This window comes from Salmo salar, chromosome 02 (assembly GCF_965601325.2).
Source record: "Salmo salar chromosome 02, fSalSal1, whole genome shotgun sequence".
Classification (NCBI taxonomy): Eukaryota; Metazoa; Chordata; class Actinopteri; order Salmoniformes; family Salmonidae; genus Salmo; species Salmo salar.
In genome coordinates this window covers 90,246,768-90,272,825 of record NC_138292.1, presented here as the reverse complement: position 1 = coordinate 90,272,825, position 26,058 = coordinate 90,246,768, and the positions used below count along the sequence as shown (strand labels likewise).

Below are 26,058 nucleotides of genomic sequence, written 5' to 3'. Positions count from 1 at the left end.
TGTAACAATACATCATGTAGATGTATATAATGAACAGACTAGGTCTATACTGCTCCTACATGGTGTAACAATACATCATGTAGATGTATATAATGAACAGACTAGGTCTATGCTGCTCCTCCATGGTGTAACAATACATAGTGGGGCTTTAAGGCGATGCTGTTAGTGTGACGTATAATATAGTGGATGGAACGCTTCTTTCAACAGCAGCAACAGGGAATTTGTACATCAGTCAGTCAGCAATCGCCTGTCGAACAAGCCCAATACCAAACCAATCAGGTGGTTGTTTGATGAAATGAAGCTTCAGACGCCATTGATGACGTGCTGCTGATAAAATAATACAGGCATCGGTACACTGCTTTGAAGTTTACTGCTTAGCGATTTGGACGCAGGCCTCGTAGCTCCGGTATCAAACATAACATCCCTACTGACAACAAGGCACCAGAGTCTACCGTGCTAATGCGTTCCCACTAGATATCACAACCACACAGTATATGCAAGCATGAGGTGTGGCTGACGTTTGCAAGCTGGAGCTAGCTACCGAGCTAGCATACAAACTCTGCAGCACAGAGTAGATCCTCCATATGACGTTGAGAAATACTGCATTGTGGGTAGTTTAGAAGATATCCGGAAATAAGTCAAGAAATATGTAACAACGCTAAAAACATAACTGTTTGTACTTATAGGGAACCAGATCGTGACTACAACTCAGTTACTAAGTCTTTAACCACACTGTGTTGTTACACTGGTGAGTAAAATCTCATGTTTCCTACACTTTAACCCTTTGTCTGACAATAAAATAAACATTTTACTCAACTGCGTTACCCACTCCAGTCAGCAGATGGCGGTCTGGGAATTTAACGCAATGCTGTTGGTGTGACGTATAATGTAGTGGACGGAACGCTTCTTTCAACAGCAGCAACAGTAGCTTGCTAGACAAAATAGCCGAACCAATAAAGCTCTTTAGACGCTTTAGTGTATATTAGCCACTGTGTTTTAAACCCACTTCTGTCGTCTAGTTAGTTATCCGATTTAATTTCATATTTACAGTGGTGTTGTTACTAGTCAGCTAGCGGGCTGGTTAAGTTAGCATTAGTCTAGCTAGCTAACATCCCCGACCATGAGCTCACTAAGCTACTCTCCTCCTGCTAAAGAAGAGGTCTGCTGGACGGAGAAAGAAGCTCTTGTGAAAGAGGAGGAGGAAGAGAAGGATGTTACAATACAAGAACAGGTAGAGGGTGAGGCTGTTACAGTGAAAGAAGAAGAGAAAAACGTTTCAGTGAAAGACGGGGAAGACCCGTTCAGAGTGAAAGAGGTGGAGGATGTTACTGTGAAAGAAGAGGAAGACGCGTTCAGAGTGGAGGCGGTTGCAGTTTTTGGAGTGAAAGAGGAGGAGGAGATGACTGTCACATCGAAGAAGGAAGAAGAGGAAACTGGATATCTGGGCTCGGTTTCCCAAGGGCATCATAAGGCGTCCAATGGTTCTAATGATGAACGTGCCCTGATTAACACTAGTAAGTACTGTCTTAAAAACAGAGGCACAAACTGCAGTTGTTGAACTGATGTGTTCAAGGGGAAATCTGCAATTGCTACATCCATATTTTACTTTAAATGTATTTAATTATAGCCATTGGTTCTTGAAGAATATAACACATGCCTCATGAGCTTAGTTCAACTGTTGTACCCCATCAGAACCCCTAATAAGCTTTTTTTACTCCAATGTTTAGAAACAATGTAAACCAACACTGTATAGCCTAAACATGGTTAAAACTATAATGTTGATATCATGGATGGTCAGTCCTTGCATCCATAGGTCTGTCTTTGAATTTGAAACTACTTACATTTCTCCAGCCCCATCCATCATCTTATTACCAAAACAGTGGTGGAATTACAGCTTTGTTATTGTTTGGACTGCAGATTGGTTGATTGATTGTGTGGCTTTTTTAAAGGGGCAACCTAGTTTTTAAACAGAAACAAAATGGCTGCCCAGAGACTTGAGCTGTGTTCGAATAGTCATACTAACCATACTATATATTATGTTTATTTGTCATAGTATGGATATAGTTAGCATGCCAAAGGTTCCCAGATGTTGTACTACAGTCGCTAAAATACGAAGTATACATGCAGAGGACACTATTTCTGTGTTTTTAGGGCCCAAAATGCAATTCTTCACGAAATGGGTGTGGCTTCAACTATTTTCAGATTAGAAGAAAATGGCGGAAAATATGCAGCCAAAGTCCGACGAGAGAGCGGATACAAGTGAATTCATTGCTTTAACTAATTATGACAAATGTTAAGAAAATGTTGAGCAATGTAATGACTTTTCAAATAAGTTACGTTACACATTACGTTAGCTACGCTATCCTTACAAACCGCATAGCGTATCTTCACAGCAGTATGTACCAGTATGTCAGCTAGCTACCTAACATTAGTTGGCTACTGTCAAAGGAATTTTCTATCCCAATGATAATAATTAACAGTCAATAAGCCTTGACTAATTCCCAAGGTTTGTAAGACAATGGGTTAATAATTAGGCAAGGACCCAGCTTTCTGCAAAAGGTTCATTCAGCTTTATTCAGAGAACGTTCTGAGGTAAAAAAAACAAAGACATTTATTTTATAGTTCCCTCCCTGCTAACGCACATACATTTTCACAAACACTAGATATATGAAACACTCCTCGGATTTCTCACAACCGGTAATCACTATCCAGCGCTGTCTGTGCTCTCCCCCCGAGATTAGAGAAACCTTGGAGGTACCTCCCGGTTTTCTCCAAAGTCTCTCCAACTTTCTAGGTCGGGTAAAACAGATGCCTACTGTTCTCTTATCTCCCTGCTAAAACCACACACACACACATTTTGTCCTGGCCCTCTACTAGACCTTATGTGACAAACCATTCAGTACCTTAATTATTCATTATCCATGCTACATAACTACTAATTCATAATGGATTATTGATTCATTTACCTTTATTAGATAATTATCTTATCAGCTACTTATACATCAAACTTGCCAGTATATTAACTATATTCTAACTACCTACCCGACTTGATTATTAACGTCATTCTTAGCCAAGGGGTTGTGTGCATTCTCAATGGAAATTGTTAATTTGGGTGCGTTCATAAATTCGCTCTGGCTCTCTACTCCGATTTCAGAGCACTCTTGTCTGAGTACCAGAGCGCAGAATAACTGATGAATTTACTGACGCTCAACACCCGTTGAATATGGCCGGTGTCAGTAAACGTCTGCAAAAAAACTCAAATTAAATTGTTGCCAGCAGCACAGTTATTCACCAACGTTCTGGATAACATGAAAACCGCCTAACCAGCTCTGCTAGGGCAAATAAAATAGTAAGAGTGAGGTTCTCTCTCATTTGTGTCTAGCAAGCTATCCAACCTTAGCCAGTTAGCTTGGGTGCTTTACTGTCATTGTGAGGTCAGAACGCTTGGCTCGACTCTACTCCTCAGCCATATAGTATTTGTTTACAAACAGTGGCCTTATACATGCTCATGTTTTGGTTTCTGATGGGGTTATACAGTTGAAACATACATTTCATTTCATGTATTTGTTTGTTTTTTTTGCATTTTGACATAGGTGTTCCTTTTGTCCACGTGGGAAAAGGCAGTGTGGAGTGCAATAGAGATTGCATCATCTGTGGATCTGTTAGGGCGGTATGCAAATTGGAGTAGGTCTCGGGTTTCTGCGATAATGGTGTTGATGTGAGCCGTGGCCAGCCTTTCAAAGCACTTCATGGCTACAGACGTGAGTGCTACGGGTCGGTAGTCATTTAGGCAGGTTACCTTAGTGTTCTTGGGCACAGGGACTATGGTGGTCTGCTTAAAACATGTTGGTATTACAGACTCAGACAGGGAGTGGTTGAAAATATCAGTGAAGACACTTGCAGGTTGGTCAGCGCATGCTCGCAGTACACATCCTGGTAATCCGTCTGGCCCTGCGGCCTTTTGAATGTTGACCTGTTTAAAGGTCTTACTCACATCGGCTGCGTAGGGCGTGATCACACAGTCTTCTGGAACAGCTGGTGCTCTCATGCATTAGTGTTATTTGCCTTAGTTTATCTCATCTTGTAGGCTCGTGTCACTGGGCATCTATCGGATGTGCTTCCCTTTGTAGTCTGTAATGGTTTGCAAGCCCTGCCACATCCAACGAGTGTCAGAGCCTTTAATACGATTTGATCTTAGTCCTGTATTGACACTTTGCCTGTTTGATGGTTCGTCGGAGGGCATAGCGGGATTTCTTATAAGCTTCCGGGTTAGAGTCCCGGTCCTTGAAAGCGGCAGCTCTAGCCTTTAGCTCAGTGTGGATGTTGCCTGTAATCCATGGCTTCTGGTTGGGGTATGTACGTACGGTCACTGTGGGGACGAGGATAGAATTATGGTCAGATTTGCCAAATGGGGGGGAGAGCTTTGTATGTGTCTCTGTGTGTGGAGTAAAGGTGGTCCTGAGTTGTTTTCCCTCTGGTTGCACATTTAACATGCTGATAGAAATTTGGTAAAACGGATTTAAGTTTCCTTGCATTAAAGTCCCCAGCTACTAGGAACACTGCTCTGGGTGAGCGTTTTCCTGATTGTTTTTGGCGGAATACAGCCCATTCAATGCGGTCTTAGTGCCAGCCTCAGTCTGTGGTGGTATGTAAACAGCTACGAAAAATACAGATAAACTTTCTAGGTAGATAGTGTGGTCTACAGCTTATCATGAGATACTCTACCTCAGGCGAGCAATAGCTCGAGACTTCCTTAGATATCGTGCACCAGCTGTTATTTACAAAATACATAGTGCGCCGTCCCTTGTCTTACCAGACGCCGCTGTTCTATCCTGCCTGTGCAGCGTATAACCAGCCAGCTGTATGTTGATAATGTCATCGTTTAGCCACGACTCCGTGAAGCGTAAGATATTACAGTTTTGAATGTTCCGTTGGTAGTTTAGTCTTCCGCGTAGATCTTCGATTTTATTTTCCAAAGATTGCACGTTTGCTAGCAGAATGGAAGGAAGTGGGGGTTTATTCAATCACCTACGAATTCTCAGAAGGCAGCCTGTCCTTTGGCCCCTATTTCTCCACCTTCGCTTCACGCAATTGACGGGGATCTGGGCCTGTTCCCGAGAAAGCAGTACATCGTTCACGTCGGACTCGTTAAAGGAAAAAAAGGATTCTGCGCCACGTTGGATCCAACCTCCCTAAACAAAATTATGTTTATAATGTGTTATTGTCTACTTGATTTCCAGTAGGGTCTCGTTAGTCTGTTTGAACACAGAGATACTTAGCTCATAATGTGTAGAGAATTGTTCCTTGATGTATAAGCTATTGTTCAACACACAGAGCTATTTTCCTTTATTCAGGACATTTAGAATGACAACACATTACAGAGTAACCTAGTGGGATTATTCACAAAATTATCTGGTGATCAGTTTATGAAATGTCATGACAAATACATTTTAGTTTCCTTGTTTCACCTGAAATATTAAATTAGTCCTAGGTCTATGTTGTTGTTAGGTGAAGTTATGGGTCCTACAGTAGGTCAATCAATCAAATGTTTTTATAAAGCCCTTTTTACATCAGCTGATGTCATAAAGTGCTATACAGAAATCCAGCCTAAAAACTCCCTAGAAAGGCAGGAACCTAGGAAGAAACCTAGAGAGGAACCAGGCAATGAGGGGTGGCCAGTCCTCTTCTGGCTGTGCCGGGATGAGATTATAACAGTACATGGCCAAGATGTTCAAACGTTCATAGATGACCAGCAGGGTCAAATAATAATAATATCACAGTGGTTGTAGAGGGTGCAACAGGTCAGCACCTCAGTAGTAAATGTCAGTTGGCTTTTCATAGCTGAGCATTCAGAGTTAGAGACCGCAGGTGCGGTAGAGAGAGAGTTGAAAACAGTAGGTCCGGGACAAGGTAGCACGTCCGGTGAACAGGTCAGGGTTCCATAGCCGCAGGCAGAACAGTTGAAACTGGAGCAGCAGCACAACCAGGTGGACTGGGGACAGCAAGGAGTCATCAGGACAGGTATGTCTATGTTGTTGTTAGGTGAAGTTATGGGTCAATTTGGCATACACAAAGTGTACAAACACTCATTGTAAGGCCGATGGAAAAGCTAGCCAAAGAGCATTTTACTTCTTGAAGTATAAAGCAGTTGATTTGCGGCAATAACACAAACATTATACTAAGCAGGAGATTCAAACGAGCCTTACAATTATAATCCAAAGTTGTAATATTCAGAACACATTGTGTAAAAACCAGAACCTTCGTCCAAAACTAGCGGTTTCCTCATTAACGTTGTCGGGGTAGGTTCCTTGTCCCTCTTTGGCTTTTTTTTTTTGTACCTTTATTTAACAAGTCAGTTAAGTACAAATTCTTATTTTCAATGACGGCCTAGGAACAGTGGGTTAACTGCCTTGTTCAGGGACAGAACAACAGATTTTGTACCTTGTCAGCTCAGGGATTCCAACTTGCAACCTTTCGGTTACAAGTCCAACGCTCTAACCACTACGCTGACGCCCCAGCTTATTGGTGAAATCAGCAGTCAGACAATATCTTCTTTAAGTAAACCAATCAAACCTTTATTTAATGTAATTGCAGACAGATGTTGACAACAGGAACATAAGGCATGTTTCTGAGTAAGTTCTGCTCCCCACCTAAAGGCCCAGCTGCTTTTATACATGTGATCACTCCCTAGTGGTATGATCACCTATGTCAATGTATGTGTGTATCAATAAGCTGAGGTTACCTTATAAGGCAACCTAGTACAGTAGCTTCTCTGAATTTCTTAGAATTGTAAACTGTCACACAAGATCAAACTGTCAAAACCAGACAGTGGTTACTTCTCTTTATCTAGTTTCAGTCTGACTCAGACCCAGCCTGCAGCTCACTCTCACAACAGCCAGAGCTTAACCACAAAGACTAATATAGATGGCTAGTGCAACGTATAGTGGCAGAGTTTAGGCACATAGCAACAGTATCTTATTATAAGGCCTGCAGCAAAACATATGGATCTTAAAGTCCCCTTAATCAATAATGGAGAGGGTCTTTGGGACCCACCCCCTACATTCCCCCCTCTGAGACTAATACGTCTCACAGGTTCAATCATAATATTCTCCTCTGAAATCAAACAGAGTTGGCAAAACCCCAGGATCCATTTGATCCCAGGGATGGCTCTGCTAAAGGGAGAAACAACTCCTGAGGTTCCTGGAATGGTGGTGGGGTGAGTCTGTCTATACTCCCATTCCTCCTGAGTCCTGGAATGGTGGTGGGGTGAGTCTGTCTATACTCCCATTCTTCCTGAGTCCTGGAATGGTGGTGGGGTGAGTCTGTCTATATTCCCATTCCTCCTGAGTCCTGGAATGGTGGTGGGGTGAGTCTGTCTATACTCCCATTCCTCCTGAGTCCTGGAATGGTGGTGGGGTGAGTCTGTCTATACTCCCATTCCTCCTGAGTCCTGGAATGGTGGTGGGGTGAGTCTGTCTATAGTCCCATTCCTCCTGAGGTTCCTGGAATGGTGGTGGGGTGAGTCTGTCTATACTCCCATTCCTCCTGAGTCCTGGAATGGTGGTGGGGTGAGTCTGTCTATACTCCCATTCCTCCTGAGTCCTGGAATGGTGGTGGGGTGAGTCTGTCTATACTCCCATTCCTCCTGAGTCCTGGAATGGTGGTGGGGTGAGTCTGTCTATATTCCCATTCCTCCTGAGGTTCCTGGGAAGAACCTCATGAGTTGGATGGACAATGGGATTAAGAGAAACCAGAAATGCACCAGTCTCACCTTCAGCATAATTTGCATCAGCTTCCAACAACACCATCACTCCAGCATGTTCCAGAGCAGTTAGTCATTCTCTTCCAAATACAAACAGTAGCCAAAATCACCAATCCCACTACAAGTACAGGAGTAAACAATGAAAACAAAGTCAACATAACTTTCCCTATTACAGTTCCAAATTTAGCATTAAACCAGTCACCAATTTTGTCAAAGACAGATTTTTGAGAGAGTTTTACTAAGATCAGCGATCGGATCCATTTTGGCAGTCATATTCTCAGAGGAGTCAGGGAGGAGCAGAACACAATTATCAGGATCAATAATACCTAGTACGTTACAGTGTCCTCCTTCCTTCTCCAAAAGATCATCTAAAGCCAACTCTTGGCAGCCGACGACAGCTTTCAGATTTTGGACATCTAATGAGAGTTGGCTAAATCCTGGGATCGTTAAACTCATACGGGCCTGTAAACAATAGGTTCAATTTTTCACCCACTTTCCCAGGACAGCCACACCCCAGGAGGGTATGACTGACATACCAAAAATATCCCCCGGGCGTAGGACATGACCATAGTCTTCCTGATTGTCTGGGATGAGTCGTTTGGCACGCTTCAGTTCCCCAGAGTTGGTTTTACCTGTCTCATTGATCAGGTCGGTGACCGGAATTCTTAACATGTACATTTCTGTTCTCCCCAAATAACAACATCCCCCCCCATCCAGGAGGTAAAGTGAGGTATCCCCTGTCACTGCATACCCACATCCATCCAAAAGGTGCTCCCATGCCTTCCTCCATCCTGGAAAAGTTTACACCTGTCACCTGTTGCATTACCCATGTGCCAGATGTGTTCCCCTTTAATCCTATGTATGTCACTGCTTTCACCCATTTATTATTGTCCACATCCTCATCCACAAAGGGAACCAGTAGGATTTGGAGAGCAATAAATACCCTGCATGTGTTTCCATGGTTGTGATTTTCTTGTTTCACAACCATAGTGTGTGATGGTGTCCTCGACATCTGATGACTCTTCTGGTTCTGTGGCTGAACCCTCTGTTGGTTCTTCTGGCCTTTGGTCTCGGCCCTCTGGCTGTGGTCTTCCCCGTTTCTCCTCTGGCTGTGGTCTTCCCCGTTTCTCCTCTGGCTGTGGTCTTCCCCGTTTCTCCTCTGGCTGTGGTCTTCCCCGTTTCTCCTCTGGCTGTGGTCTTCCCCGTTTCTCCTCTGGCTGTGGTCTTCCCCGTTTCTCCTCTGGCTGTGGTCTTCCCCGTTTCCCCTCTGGCTGTGGTCTTCCCCGTTTCCCCTCTGGCTGTGGTCTTCCCCGTTTCCCCTCTGGCTGTGGTCTTCCCCGTTTCTCCTCTGGCTGTGGTCTTCCCCGTTTCTCCTCTGGCTGTGGTCTTCCCCGTTTCTCCTCTGGCTGTGGTCTTCCCCGTTTCTCCTCTGGCTGTGGTCTTCCCCGTTTCTCCTCTGGCTGTGGTCTTCACCGTTTCTCCTCTGGCTCCTCCTCATCGGTGGATCTCAGCCTCTTTTGTTGCCATGGTCACCTGGAAGGGACCCATCCATCTTGGCTGGTTCCATTTTCTCTTATGGACTCGTAGTTTCACCCAGTCTCCAACGTTTATGGTAAGCTCGTCAGGGTCTTCACCTGGGGGAACCTCGTTTGCTTTGCTAGTGTGAGAGTGGAGAAAACTTACAGCAGAGGTTAGTTCCTTCATGTACTCAAGATGGTCACACAGTGTCTCAGTTATTTCTATCTGTCGGTCAGTCATAGGTCTCACCCCTGGGGTGTTCATTGGTCATCTTGTTAACATCTCATAAGGTGTACACCCAATACCGTTGTTAAGGCTGCTGCACATTTTCATGAGGGCAAGGGGCAAGCATTCCACCCAGCTCATTTTTGTGTAATGACAGGCTTTTGCAAGCCCCCCTTTGATCATTTAATTAACCCTCTCTGTAATCCCGTTACTCCACGGGTGATAGATGGACACAAACCTCTGGTCAACACTCATCATTTTGGCCACTTGGGCAACCACATCTCCTATGAGATGGGTCCCATTGTCTGCAGACAAACCTCAGGCACTCCGAACCGGAGTATAATTTCCCTAACTAGCAATTTTGCAACTGTACGCGCAACGCAGTTGGTAGTGGGATGGTTCCACCCACCTGGTAAACCTGTCAATTATCACCAGGCAGTATCTCTTTCTTTCTTTTCACTCTATCATGTCTATGAAGTCCATAGCAAGGTGGACAAAAGGTCCTTTTGGAGGGGAACTTCCCTGATTGCAGTGGAGTTCCCTTGTCTGTTTTTAATAGGTGTGTCTGTGGTATTAGTCACCTCTCCTGCTCTCTAAACCCCACTATGCTGAATCTGAGTAGACAGTAAGGGCCTTCCCTTCCCCCAATTCACAAGCTGTGTTCAGAGCTAATAAATGTGCTGTGATAAATGTTCTGGTAGGGGCCGTATAACCTCAATGTCACCTCCCACATCTACTACAGCTGATCCTACATATCTTCCCTGTGCTTTGATCTATATAAGTAGAACCATCAACAAACAGCACCATGTCAGAGTCAAGCAGAGGTTCATCAAACAAGTCTTTGTCCAGTACACATTCCTGGGCTGTCCCCATGTCCCTGTTATTGTTCCTTCATTGTTGATTCTGAGGGAAATAACAACTGTTGGTGTTGTGATTTCCCATTGGCCACGGCTCTTCTCTGTCATTAACTTGTCCTCCTTGTCCATAGGGCATAAGTGGCCCCAGGGAGCATATTCAGCTCCGGCCGAGTGGTACTGTGGCTGAGTTTCCTCTTCCTCTGCCAGACCCAAAGTTTCCTCTGCCCTTATTGTAACCTCTTCCTCTTTCATTTCCCCCACACTGTGAACTCGCATGCCCCAAATGCCCACAGGTCCAGCATTGAGTGTTGTTCCAGTCATGCAGGGCTCTGGCGGGCCCACCTCCTCTTCCAGTCCATGGTTGAGGGTCACCATAAGGTTGAGTGGTGAAAAGCACATACCCTGCAGGCACCAGGTTCACGGGTGTGACTGATGTGACTGTGGGGGGAGCTGCAGGCTGTGGTTGTGGTGTGCCTGTAGAAACAACTTTGAGCAGCCATCATATTGTGAGTAAAACCACCACTTCCTGTCTGGATCTGTGCAAGCTGGGCCTTCTTCAGTGCTGTGTCTAGTCCTCCTTGTCTTGCTCTCTGAATAGGTCACCCATGGATGGTGGCACATTGGACTTTTCTTCTGCTTCTGTAGTAGTTAGTGTTTTCTACAGGCGGCAATATGTCTAGGATCTTCCAGTCTGTTCCTTTGTGTGGAGTGAGTTGGGGTGGCGAGGGAAACTCCCTCCAGGAACTGTGCTTTCTTTTTTCATCCAATTTTAATGTTCTCATGCTGCTTGTTGCTGCTGTTGTGTCTTCCACCTCGTTCATCGGAGTCCCCTTGAGGATAATTGTGGTAGCATCTCCATTTTCTTCTGTCAGTGGTATGAGAGGGTAGATCTGTGTATAGTCACCCAGAGGTCCTCTGGGTTGATTTTCAAATGGCGGCAAATAATTATCAAATGATTTAACCTGTTGGGCAGTATTTTCACGGCCGGATAAAAAACGTACCCGATTTAAACTGGTTACTACTCTTGCCCAGAAACGAGAATATGCATATAATTAGTAGATTTGGATAGAAAACACTCTAAAGTTTCTAAAACTGTTTGAATGGTGTCTGAGTATAACAGAACTCATATGGCAGGCAAAAAAACAGAGAGAAATTGAATCAGGAAGTGGGAGAAATTAGAAATGTACACTGCTCAAAAAAATAAAGGGAACACTTAACAGATTTAGTTTAATATATACGGCGTTGTTGTTGTTAGTCAGCTAGCGGGCTGGTTAAGTTAGCATTAGCCTAGCTAGCTAACATCCGCGACCATGAGTTCACTAAGCTACTCTCCTCCTGCTAAAGAAGTAGAGGGTGAGGCCGTTACTGTGAAAGAAGAGGAAGACGCGTTCAGAGTGAAAGGGGAGGAGGATGTTACAGTAAAAGAAGAGGAGGATGCAGTTTTTGGAGTGAAAGATGATGAGGAGGAGATGACTGTTACATAGAAGAAGGAGGAGGAAACTGGATATCTGGGCTCGGTTTCACAAACGCATCTTAAGGCATCTAATGGTTCTAACGGTGAACTTAGCCATAAGATGGTTTTGAGAAACCGTTCCCTAATTAACACTAGTAACTGTCTTTAAAAACCGAGGCACAAACTCTGCAGTTGTTGAACTGATGTTTGGTGTTAAAGCGGAAATCTGCAATTGCTACATCAATATTTGGACTTTAAATTATTTGTTTATAGTCATTGATTCTTGAAGAATATAACACATGCTTCATGAGTTTAGTTCAACTGCTGTACCCCATCAGAACCCCAAATATTATATTTTTACTCCAATGTTTAGAAACAATGTAAACCAACACTGTATAGCCTCAACATGGTTAAAACTATAATGTAGATAGTATAATGTTGATGGATGGTCAGTCCTTGCATCCATAGGTCTGTCTATGAATTTGAGACTAGTTACATTTCTCCAACCCCATCATCATCATCTTATAACCAAAACAGTGGTGTAATTACAGATTTGTTATTGTTTGAACTGCAGATTGCTGGGTTGTGTGGGTTTTTTAAACGGTAACAAAATGGCTGCCCAGAGACTTGGTTTGGTCAACAGCTGAGGGATGGAAGGAGAAGTGTAACCACTCTCAAATTCATAGAGAAAGCTATTGTAGAAACCGTAACTCAACACCTAGCGACCTCGTCAAGAAGTTCAGACATCTTGGCATAACAGTTATAAGGTGTTGGCTTGACAGTCGCTGGACCCAGGTTTGAGTTCAGCTCAGGGCTACCCCCCTGAATTCACTACACTATGAATACCAAGACTGGCCATCCATGATGTCATAATGATAGATTAACCAGGTTTCTAGGATATATAGTATATTCTAGAATTCATCCATGATGTCATAATGATAGTTTAACCAGGTTTCTAGGATATATAGTATATTCTAGAATTCATCCATGATGTCATAATGATAGATTAACCAGGTTTCTAGGATATATAGTATATTCTATAATTGCCAGTGAAGATTTCCTGTGGAGGCAAATTATTAGAGCTGTTGATAAGTCATTGTATAATATTCAGTAAAAAAAATGTTGTGCCATTACATTAAAGGCAAGACATACCTAGATTCAATTACATTCATGAATTGGTTTGAAACCTTTGTTTTAAACCCTTCTCAAAGTTGGTGCCTTGACGGATTTCTAAAAAACGGTTTGTCATGAAACACTACTTTTTATAAATGTATTTAAATGTAACCTTTATTTAACTAGGCAAGTCAGTTAAGAACAAATTCTTATTTACAATGACTGCCTACCCCGGATGACGCTGGGCCAATTGTGCGCCGCCCTATTGGACTCCCAATCACGGCCGGTTGTGATAGAGCCTGGATTTGAACCAGGGTGTCTGTAGTGACGCCTAAAGCACTGATATGCAGTGTCCGCTGCGCTACTCGGGAGCCCCAAAATCATGTTCTAGTGCTGTCCCCAACTAAAATACATCTTGGTTAACCAAGAGTCATCTGTTCTTTCTACCAATCACCCCATGTGTTTTTATAAAATCTATATGTACTGAACTTGTCTGATGCTTTAAGCACGCTGTTTGATTAAATAAATAAGACACACAAATGACTAGAGGGAGCCAGTCATCAACATGACCTGACCAGAGGGAGCCCCCCTTCCCCCTCTGCTGCTGGACTTCGTAAATTCTGCCGTTCTGCTCCTGACATTTTCAGTAATCCACTACACCAGCAACCTTTTCCAGTTTGAGTGCCAATTTATCTGACCATTTCTACCAATCTGTGTGCCAGTTATGATTTTCAGATGCACATTTTCGTGGAACAGTTTCATTTAATTTATAATAGTATCTCAAAATTATTGTCTGTGATTAATCTACATTCTATCTAAATCTAAATGAAAATTTTACAAATCTAAAAGTAACTTTTATTGCCATTGCCAACTATGTAAAAAAATAGCCTCCATAAAGCCAACAAATAAAAACATTGCATTCTGCATGTAGAAAATATCCTGATAAAAATAAATATCCTAAAAATCACATTGGCTACACATGGCCTGTCTACAACAAACTTGAAACATTGTATCAACTGGGTCAGCAAAACTCAGATAGCAAGCTTGCAACATTGTATCAAATATTCTAGGCCCTCAGTTTCCTACTCCAGTGAGTTCTGGACAGACACAGCTGTAGGCTATTTGTGCAAAGAATAAGAAGTAATCAGGTATTTTATGACATTTCCACTGGATCAGAGCATTACATTTTTCCCTTTTATGCTGAGTGGTTATCAAAAGGTGGAAATATTGCTGCTGGAAATATTTAACGAAAATACTTTGAGGAACTATTGTCATTTGCAATTGATTTTGATTAGACTTTGTTTACTTGCTGTTTGGGGTGAAGAAAAATTAGCTTTGAGAAGCTCCACAACTCATTAGTGGTGCAGCGTTAAGACAATCAGAAATACTATCAGACATCCCCAAATGGGCACATTTATAGGCCTACATTTGCACACAGGCCAGGTAGACTAGTCCTACTTCTATATGAGTAATAATGTGTGCGTCCTTACTCAACATTGACAGGAGTGTTTCAAACAAAGACAATGAATAAATTGGCAAAACTGACGCAAATTGCGGGGTCAGATCTGGGTGGTCTGCCAGGGGCCGTTTCATTTAGTGTCCGTTTGGGTCGGCATGGGGAATGATTGTATTTTCCCATAGTATGTTGTACCGAAGTTGACCGACTGAAAGGGAACAGTAGTTATAGTCATAACGTTACGCTTGTCATAAGATGAACTTCAACTTAAATACGGGATCTTGCTGTCTGACAGTTCTTTTTTGTATTCTGAAATGCACTCGAACTACGTATCATTTAGTGGCTCCTTATGTTACGCTGGGAAAACAGTTTTCGTGGGCACAGAACTACTAAATAATTTCAGAATTTGCTAAATCCAATTTTTTTTTAACTGAGAGTCATCTTGTAATCCAAGATGGTGTAGCAGTAAGACGTGTTTGTTGTAAATGTTATGTTCTTTTCGTCTTTTTTGTATATATTGCAAAATATTTCAATCTCTTTCCATTTTTAAATTAAATATACCTTCCGGCAACACACTTCACCCAATGTGATACGGATCTGCTAGATTTTAGACCTTATAGCTAGAACCTCCATCAGTAGCTAGCCATCAGAAGCTAACCAGCTAATTAGCTACTAGCTATTTAGTCATTGTTAGCCACTGCTTTACCTTTTTAGCTCAGATACCAGCCGCTTTTTGCCTGGATAATACCTGCCAGTCTGCACAGCGCGATATCAACCCTGAGCATATCAGACTGTTTTTCTCCACTACATCACCGTATTCCTGCCGTAAGCTCTGGACCATTACACCAGATAATCGCAGCTAGCTAGCTGCTACCGAGTGACCCAGCCCCAAAGCTAGCCTTGAGCCAGGCCCATCTCCCGGCCTGCTCAGTGGACCCTATGATCACTCTGCTACACAGCTGATGCCTCCCAGACTCTTCACTAAGACGACTAGAAGACACTACATCACCGGATTCCTGCCGGAAATTCTGGACCTTTGCACCGGAGTGGCTATAGTGGCTAATGCCCTTGTCCCGAAGCTAGCACCAGTTAGCCTTGAGCCAGGTGCATCTCCCGGCTAGCAAACAAAATTACTCCAGCTACAATACCTCTTTTGCCAATTGGCCTGGACCCTTTGTAAACATGGAGCCCCGCCGATCCATCACGACTGGTCTGCCGACGTAATTCCGTCCGATGTGCCCTCAACCGTTAGCCAGCCTGCCAGCTTAGTGGAGTCTGCCACTAGCACAGCCAGTGTAGTCAGCTCAGCTATCCCCATTGAGACCGTGTCTGTGCCTCGACCTAGGTTGGACAAAATTAAAGATGGCGGTTTTCGCCTTAGCAATCTCACTAGTATAAAGACCTCCTCCATCCCTGCCATTATTGAAAGAGATTGTGATACCTCACATCTCAAAATAGGACTACTTAATGTTAGATCCCTCACTTCAAAGGCAGTTATAGTCAATGAACTAATCACTAATCATAATCTTGATGTGATTGGCTTGACTGAAACATGGCTTAAGCCTGATGAATTTACTGTGTTAAATGAGGCCTCATCCCCTGGTTACACTAGCGACCACATCCCCCGCGCATCCCGCAAAGGCGGAGGTGTTGCTAACATTTACGATAGCAAATTTAAATTTACCCCCCAAAAAACAACAACGTTTTTGTCTTTTGAGCTTCTAGTCATGAAATCTATGCAGCCTACTCAATCACTTTTTATAGCTACTGTTTACAGGCCTCCTGGGCCATATGCAGCGTTCCTCACTGAGGTCCCTGAATTCCTATCGAACCTTGTAGTCATCGCAGATAATATTCACATTTTTGGTGACTTTAATATTCACATGGAAAAGTCCACAGACCCACTCCAAAAGGCTTTTGGAGCCATCATCGACTCAGTGGGTTTTGTCCAACATGTCTCTGGACCTACTCACTGCCACAGTCATACTCTGGACCGAGTTTTGTCCCATGGAATAAATGTTGTGGATCTTAATGTTTTTCCTCATAATCCTGGACTATCGGACCACCATTTTATTATGTTCACAATCACAACAAATAATCTGCTCAGACCCCAACCAAGAAGCATTAAAAGTCGTGCTATAAATTCTCAGACAACCAAAAGATTCCTTGATGCCCTTCCAGACTCCCTCTGCCTACCCAAGAACGTCAGAGGACAAAAATCAGTTAACCACCTAACCAAGGAACTCAATTTAACCTTGCGCAATACCCTAGATGCAGTTGCACCCCAAAAAACTAAAAACATTTGTCATAAGAAACTAGCTCCCTGGTATACAGAAAATACACAAGCTCTAAAGCAAGCTTCCAGAAAATTGGAACGGAAATGGCGCCACACCAAACTGGAAGTCTTCCGACTAGCTTGGAAAGACAGTACCGAAGAGCCCTCACTGCTGCTCGATCATCCTATTTTTTTCAACTTAATTGAGGAAAATAAGAACAATCCGAAATGTCTTTTTGATACTGTCGCAAAGTTAACTAAAAAGCAGCATTCCCCAAGAGAGGATGGCTTTCACTTCAGCAGTAATGAATTCATGAACTTCTTTGAGGAAAAGATCATGATCATTAGAAAGCAAATTACGGACTCCTCTTTAAATCTGCGTATTCCTCCAAAGCTCCGTTGTCCTGAGTCTGCACAACCCTGCCAGGACCTAGGATCAAGGGCGACACTAAAGTGTTTTAGTACTATATCTCTTGACACAATGATGAAAATAATCATGGCCTCTAAACCTTCAAGCTGCATACTGGACCCTATTCCAACTAAACTACTGAAAGAGCTGCTTTCTGTGCTTGGCCCTCCAATGTTGAACATAATAAACGGCTCTCTATCCACCGGATGTGTACCAAACTCACTAAAAGTGGCAGTAATAAAGCCTCTCTTGAAAAAAGCCAAATCTTGACCCAGAAATTATAAAAAACTATTGGCCTATATCGAATCTTCCATTCCTCTCAAAAATTTTAGAAAAAGCTGTTGCGCAGCAACTCACTGCCTTCCTGAAGACAAACAATGTATACGAAACGCTTCAGTCTGGTTTTAGAGCCCATCATAGCACTGAGACTACACTTGTGAAGGTGGTAAATTACCTTTTAATGACGTCAGACCGAGGCTCTGCGTCTGTCCTCGTGCTCCTAGATCTTAGTGCTGCTTTTGATACCATCGATCACCACATTCTTTTGAAGAGATTGGAAACCCAAATTGGTCTACATGGACAAGTTCTGGCCTGGTTTAGGTCTTATCTGTCGGAAAGACATCAGTTTGTCTCTGTGAATGGTTTGTCCTCTGACAAATCAACTGTACATTTCGGTGTTCCTCAAGGTTCCGTTTTAGGACCACTATTGTTTTCACTATATATTTTACCTCTTGGGGATGTCATTCGAAAACATAATGTTAAATTTCACTGCTATGCGGATGACACACAGCTGTACATTTCAATGAAACATGGTGAAGCCCCAAAATTGCCCTCGCTAGAAGCCTGTGTCTCAGACATAAGGAAGTGGATGGCTGCAAACTTTCTACTTTTAAACTCGGACAAAACAGAGATGCTTGTTCTAGGTCCCAAGAAACAAAGAGATCTTCTGTTGAATCGGACAATTAATCTGGATGGTTGTACAGTCGTCTCAAATAAAACTGTGAAGGACCTCGGCGTTACTCTGGACCCTGATCTCTCTTTTGAAGAAGATAAAGACTGTTGAAAGGACAGCTTTTTTCCATCTACGTAACATTGCAAAAATCGGAAACTTTCTGTCCAAAAATGATGCAGAAAAATTAATCCATGCCTTTGTTACTTCTAGGTTGGACTACAGCAATGCTCTACTTTCCGGCTACCCGGATAAAGCACTAAATAAACTTCAGTTGGTGCTAAATACGGCTGCTAGAATCCTGACTAGAACCCCAAAAATGTATCATATTACTCCAGTGCTAGCCTCCCTACACTGGCTTCCTGTTAAGGCAAGGGCTGATTTCAAGGTTTTACTGCTAACCTACAAAGCATTACATGGGCTTGCTCCTACCTATCTTTCCGATTTGGTCCTGCCGTACATACCTACACGTACGCTACGGTCACAAGACGCGGGCCTCCTAATTGTTCCTAGAATTTCTAAGCAAACAGCTGGAGGCAGGGCTTTCTCCTATAGAGCTCCATTTTTATGGAATAGTCTGCCTACCCATGTGAGAGACGCAGACTCAGTCTCAACCTTTAAGTCTTTACTGAAGACATCTCTTCAGTAGGTCCTATGATTAAGTGTAGTCTGGCCCAGGGGTGTGAAGGTGAACGGAAAGGCTGGAGCAACGAACCGCCCTTGCTGTCTCTGCCTGGCTGGTTCCCCCTCTTTCCACTGGGATTCTTTGCCTCTACCCCTATTACGGGGGCTGAGTCACTGGCTTACTGGTGTTCTTCCATGCCGTCCCTGGGAGGGGTGCGTCACTTGAGTGGGTTGAGTCACTGACGTGGTCTTCCTGTCTGGGTTGGCGCCCCCCCTTGGGCTGTGCCGTGCCGGAGATCTTTGTGGGCTATACTCGGCCTTGTCCCGGGATGGTGTGTTGGTGGTTGGAGATTTCCCTCCAGTGGTGTGGAGACTGTGCTTTGGCAAAGTGGGTGGGGTTATATCCTACCTGTTTGGCCCTGTCCGGGGGTATCATCGCATGGGGCCACAGTGTCTCCTGAACCCTCCTGTCTCAGCCTCCAGTATTTATGCTGCAGTAGTTTGTGTCGGGGGGCTAGGGTCAGTCTGTCACATCTGGAGTATTTCTCTTGTCTTTTCCGGTGTCCTGTGTGAATTTAAATATGCTCTCTCTAATTCTCTCTCTCTCACTTTCTTTCTTTCTCTCTCTCAGAGGACCTGAGCCCTAGGACCATGCCTCAGGACTACCTGGCTTGATGACTCCTTGCTGTCCCCAGTTCACCTGGCCGTGCTGCTGCTCCAGTTCCAACTTTTCTGCCTGCAGCTATGGAACCCTGACCTGTTCACCGGATGTGCTACCTGTCCCAGACCTGCTGGAACCCTGACCTGTTCACCGGACGTGCTACCTGTCCCAGACCTGCTGTTTTCAACTCTCTAGACACAGCAGGAGCGGTAGAGATACTCTCAAAGATCGGCTATGAAAAAGCCAACTGACACTTACTCTTGTGTTACTGACTTGTTGCACCCTCGACAACTACTATGATTATTATTGTTTGACCATGCTGGTCATTTATGAACATTTGAACATCTAGGCCATGTGCTGTTATAATCTCCACCCGGCACAGCCAGAAGACGACTGGCCACCCCTCATAGCCTGGTTCCTCTCTAGGTTTCTTCCTAGGTTTTGGCCTTTCTAGGGAGTTTTTCCTAGCCACCGTGCTTCTACACCTGCATTGCTTGCTGTTTGGGGTTTTAGGCTGGGTTTCTGTACAGCACTTTGAGATATCAGCTGATGTAAGAAGGGCTATATAAATACATTTGATTTGATTTGTTACAGACCCCCCTTAGCTCCCAGCTGTGCCCTGGACACCATATGTGAATTGATTGATTCCCATCTATCTTCAGAGTTCGTTCTGTTAGATGACCTAAACTGGGATATGTTGAACACCCCGGCCATCCTACAATCCAAGCTAGATGCCCTCAATCTCACACAAATTATCAAGGAACCCACCAGGTACAACCCTAAATCCGTAAACATGGGCACCCTCATAGATATTATCCTGACCAACTTGCCCTCCAAATACACCTCTGGTCTGCTGTTTTCAATCAGGATCTCAGCGATCACTGCCTCATTGCCTGCATCCGTTATGGGTCCGCGGTCAAACGACCACCCCTCATCACAGTCAAACGCTCCCAAAAACACTTCTGCAAGCAGGCCTTTCTAATCGACCTAGCCCGGGTATCCTGGAAGGATATTGACCTCATCCCGTCAGTAGAGGATGCCTGGTTGTTCTTTAAAAGTAATTTCCTCACCACCTTAACCTCTATGGGCTAGGTGGGACGCAAGCGTCCCACCCGTGGTGCACTCCATCAACAGCAGGTGCATTTCAAGAGCGGCAAATTTGAATCCAAATAAATGTCAAAATTCAAATTTTTCAAACATACAACTATTTTACACCCTTTGAAAGATAAACATCTCCTTAATCTAACCACGTTTTACGATTTCAAAAAGGTTTTACGGCGAAAGCATAAATTTAGAGTATGTTAGGACAGTACATTTACAAGAGTTGTGTGTAATGTTGTGCCAATTCAAAGACAGGCGTCACCAAAACCATAAAATCAGCTAAAATTATGCACTAACCTTTTATAATCTCCAACAGATGACACTCCTAGGACATTGTGTTAGACAATGCATGCATTTTTAGTTCTATCAAGTTCATATTTATATCCAAAAACAGCGTTTTACTGTGGCGTTGATGTTCAGGAAATCGTTTCCCTCCAATAACCGGCATTCAAGTCAGCACCACAAATTAAATAATTAAAATTAGAAAACATTGGTAAAATATGATATTGTCATTTAAAGAATTATAGATTTAGAACTCTTGAATGCAATCAACTTGCCAGATTTAAAAATAACCTTACTGGGAAATCACACTTTGCAATAATCTGAGCACTGCGCCCAGAAAAATACGCGTTGCGATACAGACTAGCCGCCATGTTGGGGAGATCTAAAATCGAAAATACTATGTAAATAATCCATTACCTTTGATTCTCTTCATCAGATGTCACTTCCAGGTATCACAGGTCCATAACGAATGTAGTTTTGTTCAACAAAGCTCATCATTTATGTCCAAAAATCTCCGTCTTGTTAGCACATGATCTAAGCCCGCCGGACTTCACTTCATGAACGAGGGGAAAAAATATATTTACGTTCGTTCAAACATGTCAAACGTTGTATAGCATAAATCATTAGGGCCTTTTTTAACCAGAACATGAATAATATTCAAGGTGGACGAATGCATACTCTTTTATAACGTATTGGAACGAGGGTACCCAACATGAACTCGCGCGCCAGGTGTCTAATGGGCCATCATCGTTCCATGGCTCTTGTTCGGTCAGATCTCCCTCCAGAAGACTCAAAACACTTTGTAAAGGCTGGTGACATCTAGTGGAAGCAATAGGAAGTGCCAAAATATTCCTCAGCCCCTGTGTTTTTCAATGGCATAGGTTTAAAGGTAATACAACACATCAGATATCCACTTCCTGTCAGAATCTGTCTCAGGGTTTTGCCTGCCAAATGAGTTCTGTTATACTCACAGACACCATTCAAACAGTTTTAGAAACTTTAGGGTGTTTTCTATCCATATATAATAAGTATATGCATATTCTAGTTACTGGGTAGGATTAGTAACCAGATTAAATCGGGTACATTTTTTTTATCCAGACGTGCAAATACTGCCCCCTAGCCCTAACAGGTTAAATAAGCATGCCCCTTTCAAAAAATGTAGAACTAAGAACCGATATAGCCCCTGGTTCACTCCAGACCTGACTGCCCTCGACCAGCACAAAAACATCCTGTGGCGTACTGCACTAGCATCGAATAGTCCCCGCGATATGCAACTTTTCAGAGAAGTCAGGAACCAATACACACAGTCAGTTAGGAAAGAAAAGGCTAGCTTTAACAAACAAATTTGCATCCTGTAGCTCTAACTCCAAAAAGTTTTGGGACACTGTAAAGTCCATGGAGAATAAGAGCACCTTCTCCCAGCTGCCCACTGCACTGAGGCTAGGAAACACTGTCACCACGATAACTCCACGATAATCAAGAATTTCAATTAGCATTTCTCTACGGCTGGCCATGCTTTCCTCCTGGCTACCCCAACCCCGGCCAACAGCTCCCCAACGCCCGCAGCTACTTGCCCAAGCCTCCCCAGCTTCTCCTTCACACAAATCCAGATAGCTGATGTTCTGAAAGAGTTGCAAAACCTGGACCCCCTCTTTCTAAAATTATCCGCCGCCATTGTGGCAAACCCTATCACTAGTCTGTTCAACCTCTCTTTTGTATCGTCCGAGATTCCTAAAGATTGGAACGCTTCTGCGGTCATCCCCCTCTTCAAAGGAGGTGACACTCTAGACCCAAACTGTTACAGACCTATATTCATCCTGCCCTGCCTTTCTAAGTTAACATATCACTGACCATTTTGAATCCCACCGTACCTTCTCCGCTGTGCAATCCAGTTTCCGAGCTGGTCACGGGTGCACCTCAGCCACGCTCAAGGTACTAAACGATATCATAACCGCCATCGATAAAAGACAGTACTGTGCAGCCGTCTTCATCAACCTGGCCAAGGCTTTCGACTCTGTCAATCACCGTATTCTTATCGGCAGACTCAACAGCCTTCGTTTCTCAAATGATTGCCTCGCCTGGTTCACCAACTTCTTCTCAGACAGAGTTCAGTGTTTCAAATCGGAGGGCCTGTTGTCTGGACCTCTGGTGGCAGTCTCTATGGAGGTACCACAGGGTTCAATTCTCACCCCAACTCTTTTCTCTGTTCAACGATGTTGTTCTTGCTGTGTGTGATTCCTTCATCCACCTCTACGCAGACGACACCATTCTGTATACATCTGGCCCTTCTTTGGACACTGTTAACAATCCTCCAAACGAGCTTCAATGCCATACAACACTCCACCCGTGGCCTCTAACTGCTCTTAAACGCTAGTAAAACTAAATGTATGCTCTTCAACCGATCACTACCCGCCCGTCCAGCATCACTACTCTGGACGTTTCTGACTTAGAATATGTGGACAACTATAAATACCTAGGTGTCTGGCTAGACTGTAAACTCTCCTTCCAGGCTAATATTAAGCATTTCCAATCCAAAATGTAATCTAGAATCGGCTTCCTATTTCGCAACAAAGCCTCTTTCACTCACGCTGCCAAACATACCCTCGTAAAACTGACTATCCTACCGATCCTTGACTTCGGCGATTTCATTTTCAAAATAACCTCCAACACTCTACTCAGCAAACTGGATGCAGTCAATCACAGTGCCATCCGTTTTGTCACCAAAGCCCCATATACCACCCACCACTGGAACCTGTATGCTCTCGTCGGCTGGCCCTCGCTACATATTCGTCGCCAAACCCACCGGGTCCAGGTCATCTATAAGTCTTTGCTAGGCCGCCTTCACTGACTGGTCACCATAGAAACACCCAACAATAGCAGGCACTCCAGGAGTCACCCCCAAAGCCAACACCTACTTTGGCCGCATTTCCTTCCAGTTCTCTGCTACCAATGACTGGAACGAATTGCAAAAATCACTGAACTTGGAGACTTATATCTCCCTCACTAACTTTAAGCATCAGCTATCTGAGCAGCTTACCGATCGCTGCAGCTGTACACAGCCCATCTGTAAATAGCCCATCCAACTGCCTACCTCATCCCCATGTTTTTATTTAGTTTTTCTGCTCTTTTGCACCCCAGTATTTCTACTTGCACATCATCATCTGCACATCTAAATGACGTATAGTGTTAATTTGACTCCAGTGTTAATTTGTTCAATTGTAATTACTTCGCTACTATGGCCTATTTATTGCCTTACCTCCGTTCTCCATTTGCACACACTGTATATAGATTTTTCTATTGTGTTATTGACTGTACATTTGTTTTTCCCACGTGTAACTCTGTTGTTTTTTTGTCGCACTGCTTTGCTTTATCTTGGCCAGGTCGCAGTTGTAAATGAGAACTTGTTCTCGACTGGCCTACCTGGTTAAATAAAGGTGAAATAAAAAATAAAATCTTAACTTTATTGACAACACCCAAATGGATACTGTCATTAACGCGGTTCTTCAATAATTACACATAATTCATAATACTTTAGCAAACATTATATTAAGCAGGACATTCAAACGAGCCTTACAATTAGAATCCAAAGTAGTGTGAAATGTACTCATAAGCAACCTGGAAAGTTTTCCCCTATTCACATTCAGAATACATTGTGAAAAACTAAAATCTTTGCTCACCATTTTTGCTCCAGGCAGATATAGTACATTCATAACTATCGGTTTCTGCAATCAAATTGCCCTCGTGCCGCAATTTTAGCAAACACAGAAAGGGGCCTATATTGGAGACCAAAAGTCATCTGGCACACTGCTTAGAGTTTCAACAACTTTAACTTATTTCTAGCCTACAATTATCGATGTTACTACTAATGTGAAAACAAGACAAAATATGACTATTCTTGCTCATTTTAAGACAATTGTCAAATAATTATAACGTTCATTACAGACGTCAATTGTTGTATAACATCATGGCATCGCTGTTGGCATCACCTTTTACAGTGGATTACCGCTGTTGTGGGCCTTTAAATCATCTGTCTGACTTTGTTGTTCACACAGGAGAGATACTTAACTATCGTAGATCCTCTGGGGAGCCTCAACAACCTCATGATGCTGACGAGGCAGAGAAGAGTCTCTCCAGATCAGAACACCTCAAGAAAAACCTGCAGAGATCCACAGGGAAGAGAAGTCACTGCTGCTCAGACTGTGGGAAAAGATTCACCTCATCAGGCATTAAAATTCATCAGAGAACACACACAGGAGAGAAATCTTATAGCTGTGATCAATGTGGGAAGAGTTTTACTACATCTAGCATTCTGACTCTACACCAGAGAATACATACAGGAGAGAAATCTTGTTGCTCTGGTCAATGTGGGAAGAGTTTTGGTCGATCTGACTCTACACCAGAGAATACATACAGGAGAGAAACCTTATAGCTGTACTCAATGTGGGAAGAGTTTTACTTTGCTTAACAGCCTGGTGTCACACCAGAGAACACACACAGGAGAGAAGTCTCTTAGCTGTGATCAATGTGGGGAGAGAGACACTGATAAAAGACACTGATAATAAACATCAGAAAATACATGGAGTTGTTTCATGATTTCAATGAAATAATTTCACAATGTAGAATGTTTTAACATTGTCACAATGTTGAACCCTAAACGTTTGCCCCCTGTTCTATTGATTTCAACATGATATGGATATTAGTCCCAGGGGGAAAATCCAGGCTCTGAATTGAGAGGGTACTATTTATGTGATTTAACAAAAAGTTACTAACAAGAAAAGAGTTGTGTTCCAATTACCACGTTGGTGACCCACTTGAATCAAAATGCAACACTTCAAAATGTAGCTAGCTGTTTTCTACAAGTTGTCCTCTAACCAGTGATGTACACATTATTCCCAGATTCCGTGTGGTTTTTGAGCTGTTAGTTTTAACAGGACGTGCAACCTAATCTCCCTCCTCTTGCACAATTGATTTCAACATGATATCGATGAGTGATGACAAATAAGTGTTGTGTTCCTTTGTTTAGCGACCCCTAAATTTAAATGCATCACTCCAAAATGTAGCTGACTGTCTTCTGCAGGTTGTCCTCTAACCAGTGAGGTAAAATATATCTCCATTTCCATGTGTTTTTTTTAGTTGTGTTCGTTTCACCATCACGTACAACCTGATTTCCCCCCTAATTGATATCAGTGATTTATTGCTACTTGTGAAAACAACAGCGTTTTTGGTGCTTGTGCAGTTTATAAGGTGCTTGTTTAAATAAATACAAGTAATATGATTATTGTGGCAGATGTTTGTGTATATAGGGAAGGAATATATGGGAAGGTGTTTCACCTGAGCTGGTCCAGGTTCTATTTAAGAGTGTCTGGCCCAGTG

General features: G+C 43.2%; 1 protein-coding gene across 1 annotated transcript; it reads left to right on the top strand.

The window, feature by feature from the left end:
• Nucleotides 1-892: 892 nt before the first annotated feature.
• LOC145864054 (uncharacterized) lies at nucleotides 893-24,157 on the top strand. The gene is made up of 2 exons (XM_082969098.1): nucleotides 893-1,514; nucleotides 19,273-24,157. Exons 1-2 carry the CDS (start codon nucleotides 1,121-1,123, stop codon nucleotides 19,314-19,316), a joined length of 438 nt encoding a protein of 145 aa, XP_082825224.1. The 5' UTR covers nucleotides 893-1,120; the 3' UTR covers nucleotides 19,317-24,157.
• The last annotated feature ends 1,901 nt before the right edge of the window (nucleotides 24,158-26,058 follow it).